The 16,586-nt window shown below is 45.7% G+C and overlaps 1 protein-coding gene across 2 annotated transcripts in view; it reads left to right on the forward strand.

Annotated features, from left to right (window-relative positions):
- Positions 1 to 16,196, forward strand: part of WT1 (Wilms tumor 1) — a 49,210-nt gene extending 33,014 nt beyond the window's left edge. Inside the window, exons 6-10 of one of the 2 annotated variants that reach the window (XM_011965580.1) lie at positions 4,257 to 4,353; positions 7,566 to 7,716; positions 11,211 to 11,300; positions 11,902 to 11,985; positions 14,788 to 16,196. In XM_011965580.1, coding sequence (XP_011820970.1) covers positions 4,257 to 4,353; positions 7,566 to 7,716; positions 11,211 to 11,300; positions 11,902 to 11,985; positions 14,788 to 14,909 — 544 coding nt within the window. In that variant the 3' untranslated portion in view covers positions 14,910 to 16,196. Of the gene's footprint in view, positions 1 to 4,256; positions 4,354 to 7,565; positions 7,717 to 11,210; positions 11,301 to 11,901; positions 11,995 to 14,787 lie in introns of both variants that reach the window. The other variant, XM_011965581.1, reaches the window with a different exon arrangement.
- The last annotated feature ends 390 nt before the right edge of the window (positions 16,197 to 16,586 follow it).

Consider the following 16,586-nt stretch of genomic DNA (forward strand, 5'->3'; position numbering starts at 1 on the left):
GGTAGAGTCTTGCTCTGTTGCCCAGGCTGGAGTGCAATGGCATGATCTTGGCTCACTGTAACTCCACCTCCTGGGTTCAAGCGATTCTTCTGCCTCAGCCTCCCAAGTAGATGGGATTACAGGCACGTGCCACCATGCCCAACTAATTTTTATATTTTTGTAGAGATGGGTTTCACCATGGTGGCCAGCCTGGTGTTGATTTCCTGACCTCGTGATCCGCCTGCCTTGGCCTCCCAAAGTGCTGGGATTACAGGCGTGAGCCACTGCGCCCGGCCTCAGTCACTGAGTTTAGAGGATGCAGAGAGGAGCAGGGAGTCTTTGTATTCAAGGCCAACTTTACAATGGGGCAGAGGAGATACACACAGATGGCTGTAAAATAGTAATATTTGCGGCTATGCGGGGTGGCTCACACCTGTAATCCCAGCACTTTGGGAGGCCGAGGCGGGCGGATCTTGAGGTCAGGATATTGAGACCATCCTGGCTAAAATGATGAAACCCCGTGTCTACTAAAAATACAAAAAAAATTAGCCGTTTGTGGTGGCGGGCACCTGCAGTCCCAGCTACTCAGGAGACTGAGGCAGGAGAATGGCGTGAACCCAGGAGGCGGAGGTTGCAGTGAGCTGACATCGCGCCACTGCACTCCAGCCTGGGTGACAGAGTGAGACTCCGTCTCAAAAAATAAAATAAAATAATTTTAAAAAGTAATATTCTTTCAGTGGTTCTCCAGGAGTCAGAGACGAGAAGGCAGATTTCAGCTTGTTTTTAAAGCTCTTCTAAAATGGAATGGGCTCTCTTGAAAACTAGTCACCAGTCATGTTGATCAACTGTTGGGCATGAGCTAGAAGAGATTTCTACTTTGAAGGGGGGTTGGCGTAGATGGTCTTTCTAGGTCCTTTCTATCTCTATTAGTCTGTGGTTCCCAGACCACCGAGGTGCTTTTTATAAACTTATTTAGAGAGAATTGTTACCACGTCAAATGCCAGTACATTATACTTGGTGCTCTGGGCACACCACATTGGGAAGTGTTGAATTGCAGGTTTCCACAGTGTGGAATTGCATTGGTGTGTTTGTCTTTTGGAGACCCAAGTCCCCATAGGCAGGGGCCTGGCTGTTTTTTTTTTTTTTCTTCCTAGACCTGGTAGGAGAATCTACTGGCATATTTGGCAGGCACAGTCTTGTTGCATGTTGCTTCTTTTGTTTGTGGTTTGCGTCTGGCTCTGCGGATTGCTGTTCCCTTTGAGTGTCACGGCGCTTCATTTCATGAGACAGTTGTCTTCAGGAAAGTCTGTTCCCGTGTCCCCACCCTCCAGGAATCCAGCTAACATCCAGAGCTTAGCTGTCAAGACAGATTTCTAATTTTTACCGTTCAATGGCAGAACTTCAATGTTGTGTCCCTAGAACTCCTTCAGCCCTAGAAAATGTGGAAAGTAGGCCAGGTGCAGTGGCTCACTCCTGTGATCCCAGCATCTTGGGAGGCCAAGGTGGGAGAATCACTTGAGCCCAGGAGTTTGAGACCATCCTATGGAGGACATAGCAAGACCCTGTTTCTACAAAGATAAAAATAAAAATCAGCTGGGCATGGTGTGGGACACCTATAGTCCCAGCTCTTTGGGAGACGGAAGCAGGAGGAACACTTGAGCCTAGAAATTCAAGGCTGCAGTAAGCTATGATCACACCACTGCATTCCAGCCTGGGCAATAGAGCAAGCTCTAAAAAAGAAACAGAAAGAAAATGTGTAAGTCACATTGTGGCTCCATGCAGATGACTGAAGCAAGCAAAGGCAGCTTCTCTTCACAACCTTTGAGGCAAAATGTTCTGGCAGCACCATGGCACCATTCTGGTCCTGCCCTCTTTCTGCTGCCACATGGCCATTGTCATCACCTCTCACTTTCCCACTGTCTATACCAAGTGATTGTAAGGAAGGCAGACACAGCCTTTTTCTCCTGGTAAACACATTCTAAGGATCAGAAGGACATATGTTCTTTCGGTTTGGCATTTTTGCCCAATTTTTTCATGTTTGACCCTGGGGTTACTTCTTTGAGACATTCCCCCTGTCCCAGATAAGTCAAAAATTATTTGAAGGATGTGGAGACAAGGTATGGTAGTTTAGAGCGGCAGGCAGTTCTTTCTAAAATGCTTAGAGCCAGAAGTAAATGTGAAACCCCACAGCTTCTGTGGCCCTAGGGGGTGTGGACTTTTCAGTTGTCCTGGCAGACATTCTTCCTGTCCAGGCACTCTCTCTGCTGGGTGAGTGAGTATTGGGTCAGCTCCAGGCTTCCCCACACTACAGCAGATGGAGTGGGCTGATCCGCCCGCCAGCTTACCTGCCTCCCTGCCCAGCACCCCTGGAACCAACTGTTGAGAGTAATGGAGGCAGAGAATGGAATTCTTAGTGCTGGCAGCCAGTTTAATCCCACCTGAAGGCTTTTAAAAATGCTGATGTGGCTGGGCCTGGTGGCTCACACCTGTAATCCCCGCACTTAGGGAGGCCGAAATGGCTGGATCCCTTAAGGCCAGGAGTTTGAGACCCGTCTGGCCAACATGGTGAAACCCCATCTCTACTAAAAATACAAAAATGAGCCGGGCGTGGTGACGTGCGCCTGTAATCCCAGCTACTCCAGAGGCTGAGGCAGCAGAATCATTCGAACCCGGGAGGCGGAGGTTGCAGTGAGCCAAGATCGCACCACTGCACTCCAGTCTGGGTGATAGAGTGAGACTCCATCTCAAATAAATAAATAAATATACTGATGTATCCCTCTTGGACTACCCCCCCACCAATAATTTTTTAAAAGCAGATTTATGGATTTCACAGACCGTGTGATTCGCCCATTTAGAGTGTACAATGCAGTGGTTTTTAGTATATTCACAGTTGTATGACCATTACCACAATTTTAGGACATTTTCAGCAGTCATTTTCTATGTCTTCCCAACTCCCCCAGTTCAAGGCACCCAACCACTAATCTAGTTTCTATCCCTATAGATTTGCTTATTCTGGACATTTTATAGAAATGCAGTCATACTACATGTGGTCTTTTGTGAGTGGCTTCTTTTTACTTAGCATGATGTTTTAAAGGTTCATCCATATTGTAGCATGTATTGGTACTTTGTTCTTTTTCACTGCTGAATAATACTCCATCATATGCAGATACTCTCTTTGGTTTATCCATTCATCAGTTGATGGACATTTGGGTTGATTCTACTTTTTGGCTCTTAGGAATAATGTTGCTAATGCACCATGTATACAAGTTTTTGTGTGGACATCTGTTTTCATTTCTCTTGGGAATATCCCTAAGAGTGGGATTTCTGGGTCATACGTTAACTTTATGTCTAACCTTTTGAGGAACTGCCAGATATTTTGCAAAGCAGCTGCATCATTTCACAGAACTATTTCATAAGAGCTCTGCTCGGTGCTTCTAGATGTGATTCTAATGTGCTGCTGGTGTGGGTGAAAAACCTCAGTCCGCCTCATCTCATCTGGAAGTAAAGTAAGTGTAGAGCAGATAGCGGCATTGTATCTGAAGGAGAGAATAATTTTAGAGCAGAACATCCATCCCTTCCAAGTTGTCCTTTTCAGCGTTGCACATTTTTCAGCTCTTCCTATGTAGTCGAAGGTGACCTGAGCACCAGTTAGGGGACTGGTCAGTCGAATGCTGGAGGAAGATTCTCCAGTGCCCACCTACAGCACAGGCAGGCTACCAAGAGTTAAGTTGATCTGGAAAACTGACCTGTCGTTTAAGCAGAATGGGTCCACAGATGTGTAATCCCCACTTCTGAGGACACGACATTTCTTCTTGCGTCATCACTTTTTTGGTGTTATCTGGTAAAAACTGAGTCATGAGGTGCCGACAAAAATTCAGTGCACTTAACGTGAAGCTTGAGGCATTCTGCTCATTCCTGAGATACTTGCAGCTGTCAGCCCTGCCGTCTAGATGGTAAACAACTTGCCGAGGATGAAACCCTGCCACTGCGGCTTTCGTCGGCTTGTCTGAGCGAGACCTAGACCCTAGACCGGAACGGTGCACGCCTGCGAGAATCGGAGGATGAGGGAGGGGCTGCGAGGTGGCGGCCCCAGGATCCAGCGGCCTCGCCATCCGCAGAACCCTGCACCTAAAGTGGCCCCGTGGAGGGAGGCAAAAACCAACTATTTTTGTTCTGTGAACTGTAAAAACAATCATTCCCTCCTGACTGCAGATAAGCATTTCCAAATGGCGACTGTGAGCCACCCTGAGCCTTTTTTCCCTTCTTTGTGTTTGCAGCCACGGCACAGGGTACGAGAGCGATAACCACACCACGCCCATCCTCTGCGGCGCCCAGTACAGAATACACACGCATGGTGTCTTCAGAGGCATTCAGGTGAGCATGCAGAGGCCCTAGCGGGATGGGGGCTGCACTGCCTCTTCCTGCTTACCGGCCCTTTAGTTCCTTACTGATGGACTCTTTGGCCCTGGCAAGCCTCTTCTTCATTGCAGGCTCCTTTAACATCAGGGACCCCTGCTCGTCCCCTGGGTCTGATAACGCAGCTGTGTCCTCTCCCAGAGAGGCTGCCCCGCTGCCTGACACAGCCCAAGATGCGTCCTACAGAATCCTCTCCTTTCTGCATTTACTGCTCCATTTGACTTCTCCAGGGCAGGCTGTGTGACTTTTGCTTTTGAGCTAATTGGGTTTGAATTAACCGCCTGGACCTTTGACTTCTAAGATTTGGTTTACATCGTAAAGTGCCCACAGGTAGACACATCGTGGCAAGTGTTGATGATAATCATACTAACTGTACCGCCTATGGCTGGACATTTTCTATATACTAGGCGTTGTGCTAAGTTTTATACGTAGACTTGAAAAAAATGGACTTTACCCTATTTGTACCATTTTGTACTGATGTGGTACATTTGTTGTAATTGATGAGCCAATACTGATAAGTTATTGTTAGCTCATAGTTTACCTTACGGTTCACTTTTTGTATTGTACAGTTCTATGGGTTTTGAAAAATGCATAATGCCATGTACCTATTATTCTAGTATCATACAGAATAGTTTCACTACCCTTAAAGTTCCCTACACTCCACCTATTCTTCCCTCCCTCTTCTTCTCCCAACAATCACTGCTGTTTCTTGAGAATGTCATATATTTGGAATCATACTAGATGTAGCCTTTTCAGGCTGACTTCTTTCTCTTAGCAATATGCATGTAAGGTTTCTCCGTGTCTATATGTGGCCTTTCCCCCTTCATTTCATCTGCAGTACACCCTGATGAGGTAGGTACTGTTATTCTCTCTATTCTATGGGTGGGGAAACTGAAGCCCAGAGGTGATGAATAACTTGACCAGAATCACCTAGCTAGTAAATGGTGAAGCCGAGACTAATAACACAGGTCTTGCCTGACTTCAGATCCCCTGTTTATACCTACCTCCTGATACTGCTTCTTAGGGAGGCAGAGGATGGTGAACAGTTTCGGAGGAGGGAGAGGTCTCCAACGAGCATGAGGAAAGTAAAGTATAAAGGTAAAAGTTTCAGAGAATTCAATAGACATTTTGGTCTGCCACCTCCATAGACCTTCAGCCTACCTTCCCTGCGGAGTCTCTATTTTGGGTGGTCAGAAGCACACGCAGTTACTAAGGGTTTCGTTTATGGCTTATAAACATCAATCCATGGCTGCAACATGAGTAACAGCAGTGATACTTTCACCAGAATGGTCAGTACTCTAGAAGTAAGTTGTATCCGGGTCAGACCCCACGGGATACGTGGGGCAAGTAGCTCTGAGATGTTCTGATTAATGTTTCCAGAAGTGTCACAAAGAGAGAACAGTGTGCTCCCTACTCCCAAGCCTTTCAATGGAGAGGAATAAAGGCAAGAGTTACAGAAATATGGAAATCTGACGACGGTTTGGGGAGCCATCAAGCCTGTCCCCTGATGAATACCATCAGAATCCTTCACCAGGGCCCTTACTGAGATTAACAACTGTTCCCATGTGCACTGCTTCTAGGATGAATTAAGGGAAATGGAAAATGCTTCCTTTGCTTTCTTTCCCATCAAGCCCAGTTTGTCAAGCTCCTTTGTCATGGCCTCTAAAAAACTCCAGACTGGACAGGTGTTGAGTATTCCCATCCAACAACTGGCTCACCATTTAATTTTATGCCACCATTATCCCTGAGACACTTCGGCCTATTAACATCAATGTTGCGTTGTATGTCACTATAGCATTTTTCTTCCAAAAAAAGAAAGTGACCTTTCAGTGCAGGGCAATGTGAAATAGGGACTAGAACACAAGCATGGGGTAGAGTGGAAAATGCGCGGGGCAAGAAGTTGGTTATACTCAGAAGTGGTTCCAGGTCTTAGCACAAAACATGAATGTGCTTTAGGCCAGGCATGGTAGCTCATGCCTGTAATCCCAGCACTCTAGGAGGCCAAAGTGGAAGGATCCCTTGAGCTCGAGAGTTCGAGACCAGCCTGAGTAACACAGGGACATCCTGTCTCTACCAAAAAAAAATTAGCTGGGCATGATGACTCTCACCTGTTGTCCTAGCTGTTCAGGTGGCTCAAGTGGGATGATTACTTGAGCTGGTGAGGTCGAGGCCACAGCGAGCCCCGATCATGCCTGGGCAACTCCTGCACTCCAGCCTGGGCAACAGAATAAGATCCTGTCTTAAGAACAAACAAAACCAAAACATGGATGCACTCTAGTGTCAGCATCTCACCCTCTATGGGGTTGATTTGCACATCTGTAAAGGAATGAGGAGAATTTAGTGCCCACTCAGGCACTTGCTGAGCTCCCATTTATGACTCCCTGACCCCAAGAAGAGGAAGGGGAGCTTGCCTCTCTGTTTTCCTCCAGTTCTTATTCTTGGAAGACTGACAACACACACACTGCACTTCCACAAGATAAAGAGGAGCAACAGATGCCCTGCAAAGGATGTGTGCAGTGCACAGAAGGCAGACGGATTCCAGTGCTTTCTGGTGTCACTATTAAAGGTTGTGCTGGCTTCACCATGGCCTTCTGGTGGGTTTTGCTTCCTTTCACAGATGGGACCACCACATCCAGGGGCTCCTTCTTCCTTGTTATTTATCTATACTTGGACGATCTGGTCAGTTTGGGGCTCATTCATTATCCCACTTTTTTCAAATAAGGATGCCCCCCCCCCATTGCAGATTGGCTCTAGGTCATGTGGTCATGTCTCCAAGCGGGAGGGAGTAGTTAGGTTTTGGGACTTTGGACTTGGAAACATCACTACCTCAAGAGGAGAAACTGAGAGAGAGAATGGATTGGGAGCTCTTCGAGGCACCAGCATTTCTTTTGCAGAGGCTCTGGGACAGCCATTTCATGTAGGTTTCATCTCGAGAGCCACTTCTGGTTGCTCAGTAGTGATGACCCCAGAGCACTGCATTGTAGAATGTCCTGATCTAGCATCCATTAGTGATGTCTGCCATGGCGATCTGGAGTGTGAATGGGAGTGGTTTTAGGTCTGCACCTGCCACCCCTTCTTTGAATATATTCCAGTGCTCACTCTCCCTCAAGACCTACCTGAATGTTCACATATGGCTTAAAGCCTCCTTGCCTCTTACTGTCTGCCTACAGGATGTGCGGCGTGTGCCTGGAGTAGCCCCGACTCTTGTGCGGTCGGCATCTGAGACCAGTGAGAAACGCCCCTTCATGTGTGCTTACCCAGGCTGCAATAAGAGATATTTTAAGCTGTCCCACTTACAGATGCACAGCAGAAAGCACACTGGTAAGTGTGCCCACTGTCCAGCCTTGGACAAACATGGTTCAAGAGCTCCTTTTCCAGGCTGTCACGCTGCTAAGGACCCAGGTCATTTCCAGGATGGAAAGTAAGCACTGCTTTGAAAGGTCTGATCCAGGTGATGTAAAGAGGCTGTGAGGCCATTTTGCATTCTGATTATCCATCCTTTATTACAGAAGTCAGTAAACTGTCTTCCAGAAGGGCAGAGCAGAGTGGTAGAGAGAAAGTACCACAGAATTAAAGAGACCTGCGTGGGAATCGTGTTGGTGTTAGAATACTATTAGCATTTCTAAAGAGAGAGGAGCTAGCCTGGGAATATAGTCATCAGGTGGTTTTAGAAGGTCGATGGGCAAGATCGTTGTGAAATTTTGGAAGAGATGGTCCAAAGAAAAACTTACCTGCTTAGGTCAGTAATAATCAACCAGACAGGAAGGGGAAAATTGATTGTTTTTTTTGTGATCACTTAAAAAAAAAAAAAAGGTCAGGTGCAGGGGTTCACACCTGTAATCCCAGCACTTTGGGAGGCTGAGGTGGGTGGATTACCCAAGGTCAGGAGTTGGAGACCAGCCTGGCCAACAAAGTGAAACCCTGTCTTTACTAAAAATGCAAAAACGAGCCGGGTGTGGTGGCACGCACCTGTGATCCCAGCTACTCGGGAGGCTGAGGCAGGAGAATTGCTTGAACCTAGGAGGCAGAGGTTGCAGTGAGCCAAGATCTCATCACTGTACTCCAGCCTAGGCAACAGAGCAAGAATCTGCCAAAAAAAAAAAAAAAAAAAAAAGGAGAGAGAGGGAGAGAGATGATGATTTTTGAAGATACTCCAATGAAACTGGATTTTCCCCCAGGTCAAGGAGGCTGCTTGTGGGAAACAGAGAACTGGCCATTGTCTGGTGTTGGCCACCTTGAATGTGGACAGCCATGTCACAGAATGTTTGCTCTGGGCCTTGTGGGCACTAGGTGGGAGTGTGGGAGTGTGGTGAAACCCAGGTTTTCTTACAGAGGAGCTACTGCTACCTTTTCCACAATCAAAGAACAGCATAATTATAAGATGACTGTTACAACTGTAATATTACTGCTGATTTTGCTCTTGGGAAGCTGGAGAAAAAAGTGAGCTGCATTCAGATTTCCTTAGACCACTGGATTTTGCTAATTCACTGTATCCAGAGGATACAATTCTGGTATCAACCCGAGTTTGCACTTAGTGGGCCACAGACTTTGAGGCTAAAGAGGAGGGGACCAGTGGCATGTTATATTTTTATACATTTCCCCAAATGGGATCATTTGAAAAGTGACTGTCAAGGTTATAAGGAAAACGAAAAAGTAAAATCCTGCCTGAAAAATGCAAGGGAATAAATGAAGGCAATATGGTTGTAGAAACTTTTAATGGGAGAGAAGCACTTAGAATGCAGTGAGGATTAGACAACTGTGTGAAGGGAAGGCAGTGAACAGGAGAGCCAGAACCCCAGACCCACTGGAGCCTTTAAGAAACTCTTCCTTGCAGAAGACGAGGGCAGGTTGGTATTTAACAATCCTACAGCCCCCCTTGAAAGAGAGCAATATCTTCTTATTTATTTATAACAACAGTATGGACTATTATATTAAGTACTTTTTGGGTGTCAGGCTCTCTACATGTATATTTCATTTAATCCTCACTCGCAAAACATTTATTAAGAGGGTAGGATATAACAGAAAGAGGACTCTCAGGCTCCTGCTTTTTAACTGCAGGTTATAATCCCCCTTCTCAAAGAGCTGGTGGTTTGTTTGGGAGCGAGGATTTAAACAAATGAAAAGTGACTAAGAGAGTACATGATCATGTACTAAATGAGAGACAGGAGGCACCGAGGAGTTTGGAGGGTATCAGATGACTAGGGTCATCTGAGAAAGTTTCTTGGAGGAAGAAGGGCTTGGGTTAACCAGTGAAGGCTGGTAGGTTGGGCAGAGAAAGTGATAGGTGAGCAGAAGCTCAAAGGCAGGGGAAGGAAATCAGACTCAATAGGGGTATTGTGTTCTCCAGCGTGCAGAGGTGAAGCATAAGGCACCAAGCTGGATACAAATACAAAGAAAGGGGCGAGGTGCAGTGGCTCACACCTGTAATCCCAGTATGTTGGGAGGCATAGGCGGGAAGATTGCTTAAGGGGGTCAAGACCAGCCTGGTCAATATAGTGAGACCCCGTCTCTACAAAAAATATTTTTAAAAATTTAGCCAAGTGTGCTGGTGTATGCCTGTAGTCCCAGCTACTCAGGAGGCTGAGGTGGGAGGATGGCTTGTGCCCAGGATTTCGAGGCTGCAGTGAGCTAGGCTCACACCATTGCACTTCAGTCTTGGCAACAGGGAGAGACTCTGTCTCTGAGAAAAGAAATAAAAAGGCTCCAGTCCTCAGGATTTTCCAGCCCATGGAAGAATTGTAGAATTGTAGACCCAGACATAGCTCACCACATTAGACACCCTGGAATAAATGTTGTAATGAGGGAAGGAAGGGAAATTGACCCATGCAGTTTCCAAGTAGGCATTGCAGAAGAAGGAGACATACAGGAGACTTTTCGATGTGGAGATAGGGAACATTTAGTGTGAGCAGAGTGCAAGGAGGACTTCAGGATGTGAGCTCTGGCATAGTGGGGAATAGAGATTCGTGAGGGAAATAGCAGAGGCTTTGAGGTTGGAAAGGTAACAGGACCTGACTGATTCCAGAATGGCTTGTTTCCATCCCAGATGCCTGTGACTCAGGATTCTCCTAGGAAGGTGGGAAGGCTTGGGGTTGCTCACTTCTCTTGGGGCTCAGGTCCCAGTATCTGGCTGAACTTTCTCTAGTGAGGGCAGAAGTGAGGCTTCTCCATTCTGAGTCAGGAGGTTGGGTAATCCCACTACTGGCTTCTCTTGGATAAAGCACACCAAAAACTTTCTCAATGCTTTTGGTGTATCTCGAGGATCTCACAACCATGGAGGCATATTTGCTTGACTCAAGAACAAGGAGTCGTAGCACAGAACACCAGATCTTCGGGCCGTAAAACATAAAACTCTTATTTCATGAGGTTGACCTCAAGGCACATGCATCCCAGAATTCTGCCTCAGATTCTGCCTGGGAGTTAAATATTTTTTTTATTTGCTAATATTTTTTGAGCACTCCTTCTGTGCTAGGCCCTGGGCTGAGCCCTTTATGCAAAGGTCATAAATCCTTTGAAGCTGCTGTATTATTGGACCCATTTTGCAATAAAGAAACCACACCTCACCCAGGGTTTTTTGTTTTTTTTGTTTTTTTTTTTTTTAAATGGCAGAGCTAGATGTGAGCTTCGGGGTGGAATCCTCTGGCCCCTGAGCTCCCATTCATTTCTAACTTGCAGGTTGGGGATCATCCTACCCTAAAAAGCTCCAACAAAGTGCTTTAGGCATTTTGGGATCTGTTCAGTCCTAGTAGGAGAGGTTGCCTTGAATGAGATCCCCTTTTCCAGTGTCATTTTCAAATAGAATATGTGTCTTCCCCAAGGTGAGAAACCATACCAGTGTGACTTCAAGGACTGTGAGCGAAGGTTTTCTCGTTCAGACCAGCTCAAAAGACACCAAAGGAGACATACAGGTTTGTAGGTTCACTTCTCATTGTTGCCAGCCATGTTCCCTTGGGCTAGGATTGATTTCATGATTCTCTTTGTTGTTGAATATGAATGAGAGAGTCAGCCATGTGTTTATTAGTTTTTCCAGTATTTTTCCCCCATAATCTCTGGAGATGTTCCTCCTCTTAAAGAAAAAGAAAGAAAAGGAAACACCCCACATTTCCCCTGCAAACCACAGAACAGCAAGATCCCACTAGCATTGGGCTGATGATACACTGAACATCGGCAAAGAATGAGGGTGACGGAGAGTGGGATCCAATTTGTAGCGTGTGATTCACTTTTCCTGTCTCTGACACAGCTGAGATCTTCCAGCTGGTGAGAAGCTGGACCTTTGTGGTTAAGGAATGACTGTTCCCAAGCTAGAAGCAGGTCCTTGAAGATTACTGTGCAGAATCAGGGATTCTTGTTGGGCCTGGGGGACTGGGGAAATCTGAGGGTGAGGCAGATGCAGACATTGCAGGCGTGGCTGGAAATGCTGGGCTCCTCCAGCTGTCAGAAGTCAGCCTTGTGGGCCTCACTGTGCCCCACATTGTTAGGGCCGAGGCTAGACCTTCTCTGTCCATTTAGGTGTGAAACCATTCCAGTGTAAAACTTGTCAGCGAAAGTTCTCCCGGTCCGACCACCTGAAGACCCACACCAGGACTCATACAGGTAAAACAAGTGCGTAAACTTTTCTTCACATTTATTTTTCATTTTTTTTTTAAACTATTGTGGAATGAAATTGTGATGAGAGGGATTGGAAAAGACTAGTGTAAAAGTTCTAAGGTTTAGCCTCAGCTGAGAGAAGGAATAGTGCATGGCTATCTTTAAATAATAAATAATAACATTTTTTAAAGAAGGGGAGGGTGGAAATACAGAGAAGGAGAAAGATGGGAAAAAAATGGCTGGAGTGTGCAGAATGAAAATGAAGAGATAAGCCAGGTCCCTACTGTTTCCAGTTTGTCATGTCACACATTTTGTCACTCTGTTTGATATGATAATCAACTTTATAGAAAAGCAGCAGAAATTCTAGCAAGCCAAACTTTTATTCTTCTGAGAGCACATGTTTCATGGCACTGTTTTGAGAGAACTGAGTCCTTGCTTTGCTGAAAGTTAATGCCCCCGGAGCGGTCTTGGTTTCTGTGGGACCAGTATCAGTGTGTGGATATTATTTCTTTTGTACTAGTACAGAGAGGAGAATAGGGCATTTATTTACTGGCTGCTGAAGGTTTTTGCTTTCTGCAAGGCTGGTGTGATTCATAATAAAAATAGCACCACCTTTGTTGCATATTTTCTACCTTTGGAAAGAGGGTTAATGCTTAGCTTATCTAAGTCTATCTTCACAACATGCTTGTAAGTAGAGTAAGATAGGACCGGGTGTGGTGGCTCATGCCTGTAATCCCAGCTCTTTGGGAGGTTGAGGTGGGTGGATCACTTGAGCCCAGGAGTTCAGGACCAGCCTGGGCAACATGGCAAAACCCTGTCTCTACAAAAAATACAAAAACTAGCTGGGCATGGTGGTGTGCACCTGTAGTCCCAGCTATTTGGGGGAGGCTGAGGTAGGAGGATCACTAGAGCTTGCTTGGGAGGCTGAGGCTGCAGTGAGCGGTGATCCCACCACTGTACTTCATCCCAAGCGACAGAATAAGACCCTGTCTCAAAACAAAACAAAAAAAGTAAGGTCGGCATGTTTTGTTCCCATCTTACAGATGAGGGGACTGAGGCAATAGTAATTCAATGGCTTATCTAAAATCACAAAGTTAGTAAGTAGCAAATCCAGTTCTGTCTGCTTCCAGCCTGCCTTGTCTCACTTGTTTCTTTATTGGAGAAGGAACAGGCATTTACGCTGCAGTCCAGGGAGCATGGAGAGTCAAGCAGAGAGTCAAAGTCAGCAAAGCTGAACACCACTGAGAGACTGAGAGGAATGAAGATGATGAGAGAGAGGGTTGGGATTTGTCCATTAGGAGCCAGCCCTTGACGGCACTGCTGGAGGTGGGGTTGGAGAGTGGGAGCCAGGCCAGGAAGAGCAGAGGAACAGCGTGTGAAGGAAAACATGACATCACAAACCCCTGGGCAGCCCCAGATTCTCTGCCCAAACTGGCTGCATTTAAAAACAGAGCCAAGGTACCTGTGGTCCATGGTTGGTGGGATGGGATCTTGCTTCCCTTCCTCAGGTGCCTTCGATGCTTCTTTGACTTAGTCCTGAGCTCATAATTTGGTGGCAAAGTGTTATAGTCCCTTGTACACTGCTGCCACACTCCCCAAGTAAGTGTGACATGACCTGTTTCACCAGCAGACTGTTTAATACCGCATTTGATTGGCCTCCAGTCTGACCCTGGGACACCAGCCCTCCTGGGACATTTCTCAGTGCTTGTCCAAATCAGTACTCAGAGAAGGCCAAGTGGGACCAGCAGTATCTGAGAAGATCCGTCAAGTGGTACAGGGTTTGGCTTCTGCACCTTCTTCCTTAGGATGGAGCCGCAGCTGCTTTTCCATCATGGCTAGGCCTGGGAGGTGTGATACAGGAAAGAGCATGGGCTCTGGAATTCAACAGACCTGGAGATTTGAGTTCTGCCTGCATCTGCCTTCAATAGATGTCCTACCTCATCTGTAGAGTGGGGATAATAACGCTTCCCCTATGGGCTGTTGTAAGGAATACATGAGGGGGTGTGTGTGTGTGTGTGTGTGTGTGTGTGTGTGTGCAGCCCAGCACAAGGCTTGGCATATGTTAAGCATCAAATAAATGATAGTTATTCTCCCTAATGAGAATGAGGCTTGGAAAGAATGTCTGAGGGCTCTTTGGGTGGAGAAGCCTCAATCTTTTGGCAAGCTTATTAAAAATCTAAGAACCACGCCCCAACTAGAATCTTCCATATAACAAGATTATGCTCTCAGTAACACTTTAAGAGAAAAACAAAAACAACACATAACATGCAAACTGGTATCAGTGATTTATTTTTAAAGTATCCAGCCCATCCAGGGTATCTACACAGATAGAAGTGTTAAAAGCTTCAGTCACAGCTCAGATCCCTGGACAGTGATCACTCAGTAATACCCAGGGTGATGACCTGGAGGCTTCTGCAGCCCAGTTCTGCTCAGTTCCCAACTTACTCAGCAAGGGGGAGAAATTTACACAGTCCGCAAAACATTCTGTCAGCAGAGACTGAAACAAACGTTCTTCCCCTTAATTATGAATTGCTCAGACATTTCCCCCAACTTGACTCATTCTTTATCTCCCACTTTCCAAGTTTTCTGGCCTAAGGATATAACTTTACAGTATTTCGATCCTTAAAGCCCCCAGAGGTGCTGCTGTTTCAAGGCTTCCTGGGAAATGAGCTCAGTTGGTTAGCTCAGGGATGGAACGATGGGGAATTCAGAGTGGGTGCCTTGTAATGACTTGACTCAGGCCTTGATAGTTGAACTTGCGCCCGTCTCTTCATTGCAAGTGTCTCTGACTGGCAATTGTGTCAACAGGTGAAAAGCCCTTCAGCTGTCGGTGGCCAAGTTGTCAGAAAAAGTTTGCCCGGTCAGATGAATTAGTCCGCCATCACAACATGCATCAGAGAAACATGACCAAACTCCAGCTGGCACTTTGAGGGGGTCTTCCTCGGGGACCCTTCAGTGTCCCAGGCAGCACGGTGTGTGAACTGCTTTCAAGTCTGACTCTCCACTCCTCCTCACTCACTTCCCTAAGAAGGAAACTTCAGTTGATCTTCTTCATCCAACTTCCAAGACAAGATATCGGTGCCTCTGGAAACCACCAGGTGTGTCTGGAAGAGTTGATCTCTGCTCTGCCTACTTTTAGTTGACTCACAGGCCCTGGAGAAGCGGCTAACAGTGTCCGGTTAGTTAAAAGCCCATTGCCATTTGGTCTGGATTTTCTACTGTAGAAGAGTCATGGCTGATCATGTCCCCCTGACCCTTCCCTTCTTTTTTTATGCTCGTTTTCGCTGGGGATGGAATTATTGTACCATTTTCCATCATGGAATATTTATAGGCCAGGGCATGTGTATGTGTCTGCTAATGTAAACTTTGTCATGGTTTCCATTTACTAACAGCATCAGCAAGAAATAAATCAGAGAGCAAGGCATCGGGGGTGAGTCTTGTCTAACATTCCCGAGGTCAGCCAGGCCGCTAACCTGGAAAGCAGGATGTAGTTCTGCCAGGCAACTTGTAAAGCTCATGCATTTCAAGCAGCTGAAGAAAGAATCAGAACTAACCAGTACCTCTGTATAGAAATCTAAAAGAATTTTACCATTCAGTTATTTCAATGTGAACATTGGCACACTGCTCTTAAGAAACTATGATGATCTGAGATTTTTTTGTGTATGTTTTTGACTCTTTTGAGTAGTAATCATATGTGTCTTCATAGATGTACATATCTCCTCGCACAAATGAAGGGGAATTCATTTTCATCATTGGGGGTGTCCTTGGTGTAAACAAACCATGCTGGTTATGTGGCTTCAAGTTGTAAAAATGAAAGTGACTTTAAAAGAAAATAGGGGCTGGTCCAGAATCTCCACTGATCAGACTGTTTTTAAGTAACTTAAGTAACTTTGGGTCTACAAGTATATGTGAAAAAAATGAGACTTCCTGGGTGAGGAAATGCATTGTTTAAAAGTGCTTGTGTGTGCGTGTGCGTGCGTGTGTGTGTTGTGTTGTGTTTTGTTTTTTAAGGGAGGGAATTTATTATTTACTGTTGCTTGAAATTACTGTGTAAATATATGTCTGATAATGATTTGCTCTTTGACAACTAAAATTAAGACTGTATAAGTACTAGATGCATCACTGGGTGTTGATCTTACAAGATATTGATGATAACACTTAAAATTGTAACCTGCATTTTTCACTTCGCTCTCAATTAAAGTCTATTCAAAAGGAAAGTGGCAAGATTCCATCAGCTGTATTGTGTTCAAATCTCAAGGCCACTGAGCCTCTTTTAAACAGGTAAGAGAAGACGCCACCGACGTCGAATGCTACTAGTGAGCCTATCCAGGTCGTGACCACAATTTATTTATCTCTGTCAAACTTCAGGAGGGACTTACATGTCCTAGAAGCAGCAGAGAATGCCTTCACCTTGCATTGCAGAGTGATCGTGCTCGTGCTGTGGTTGAATGGGGTCTGTGGATGATGTGGAGATTATGTTTTAAGGTTTATTTTAGGCAGATTATCATTGTATCACTTCTTACTCCAGATCAGCAAAAGAAAATAGAGAGATGTTCATGATAACTTGTCCTTTTGAAAGTTCACAGATACATCACTGGGAGGGCATA

Source organism: Mandrillus leucophaeus, unplaced genomic scaffold, assembly GCF_000951045.1.
Source record: "Mandrillus leucophaeus isolate KB7577 unplaced genomic scaffold, Mleu.le_1.0 Scaffold73, whole genome shotgun sequence".
Taxonomy (NCBI): Eukaryota; Metazoa; Chordata; class Mammalia; order Primates; family Cercopithecidae; genus Mandrillus; species Mandrillus leucophaeus.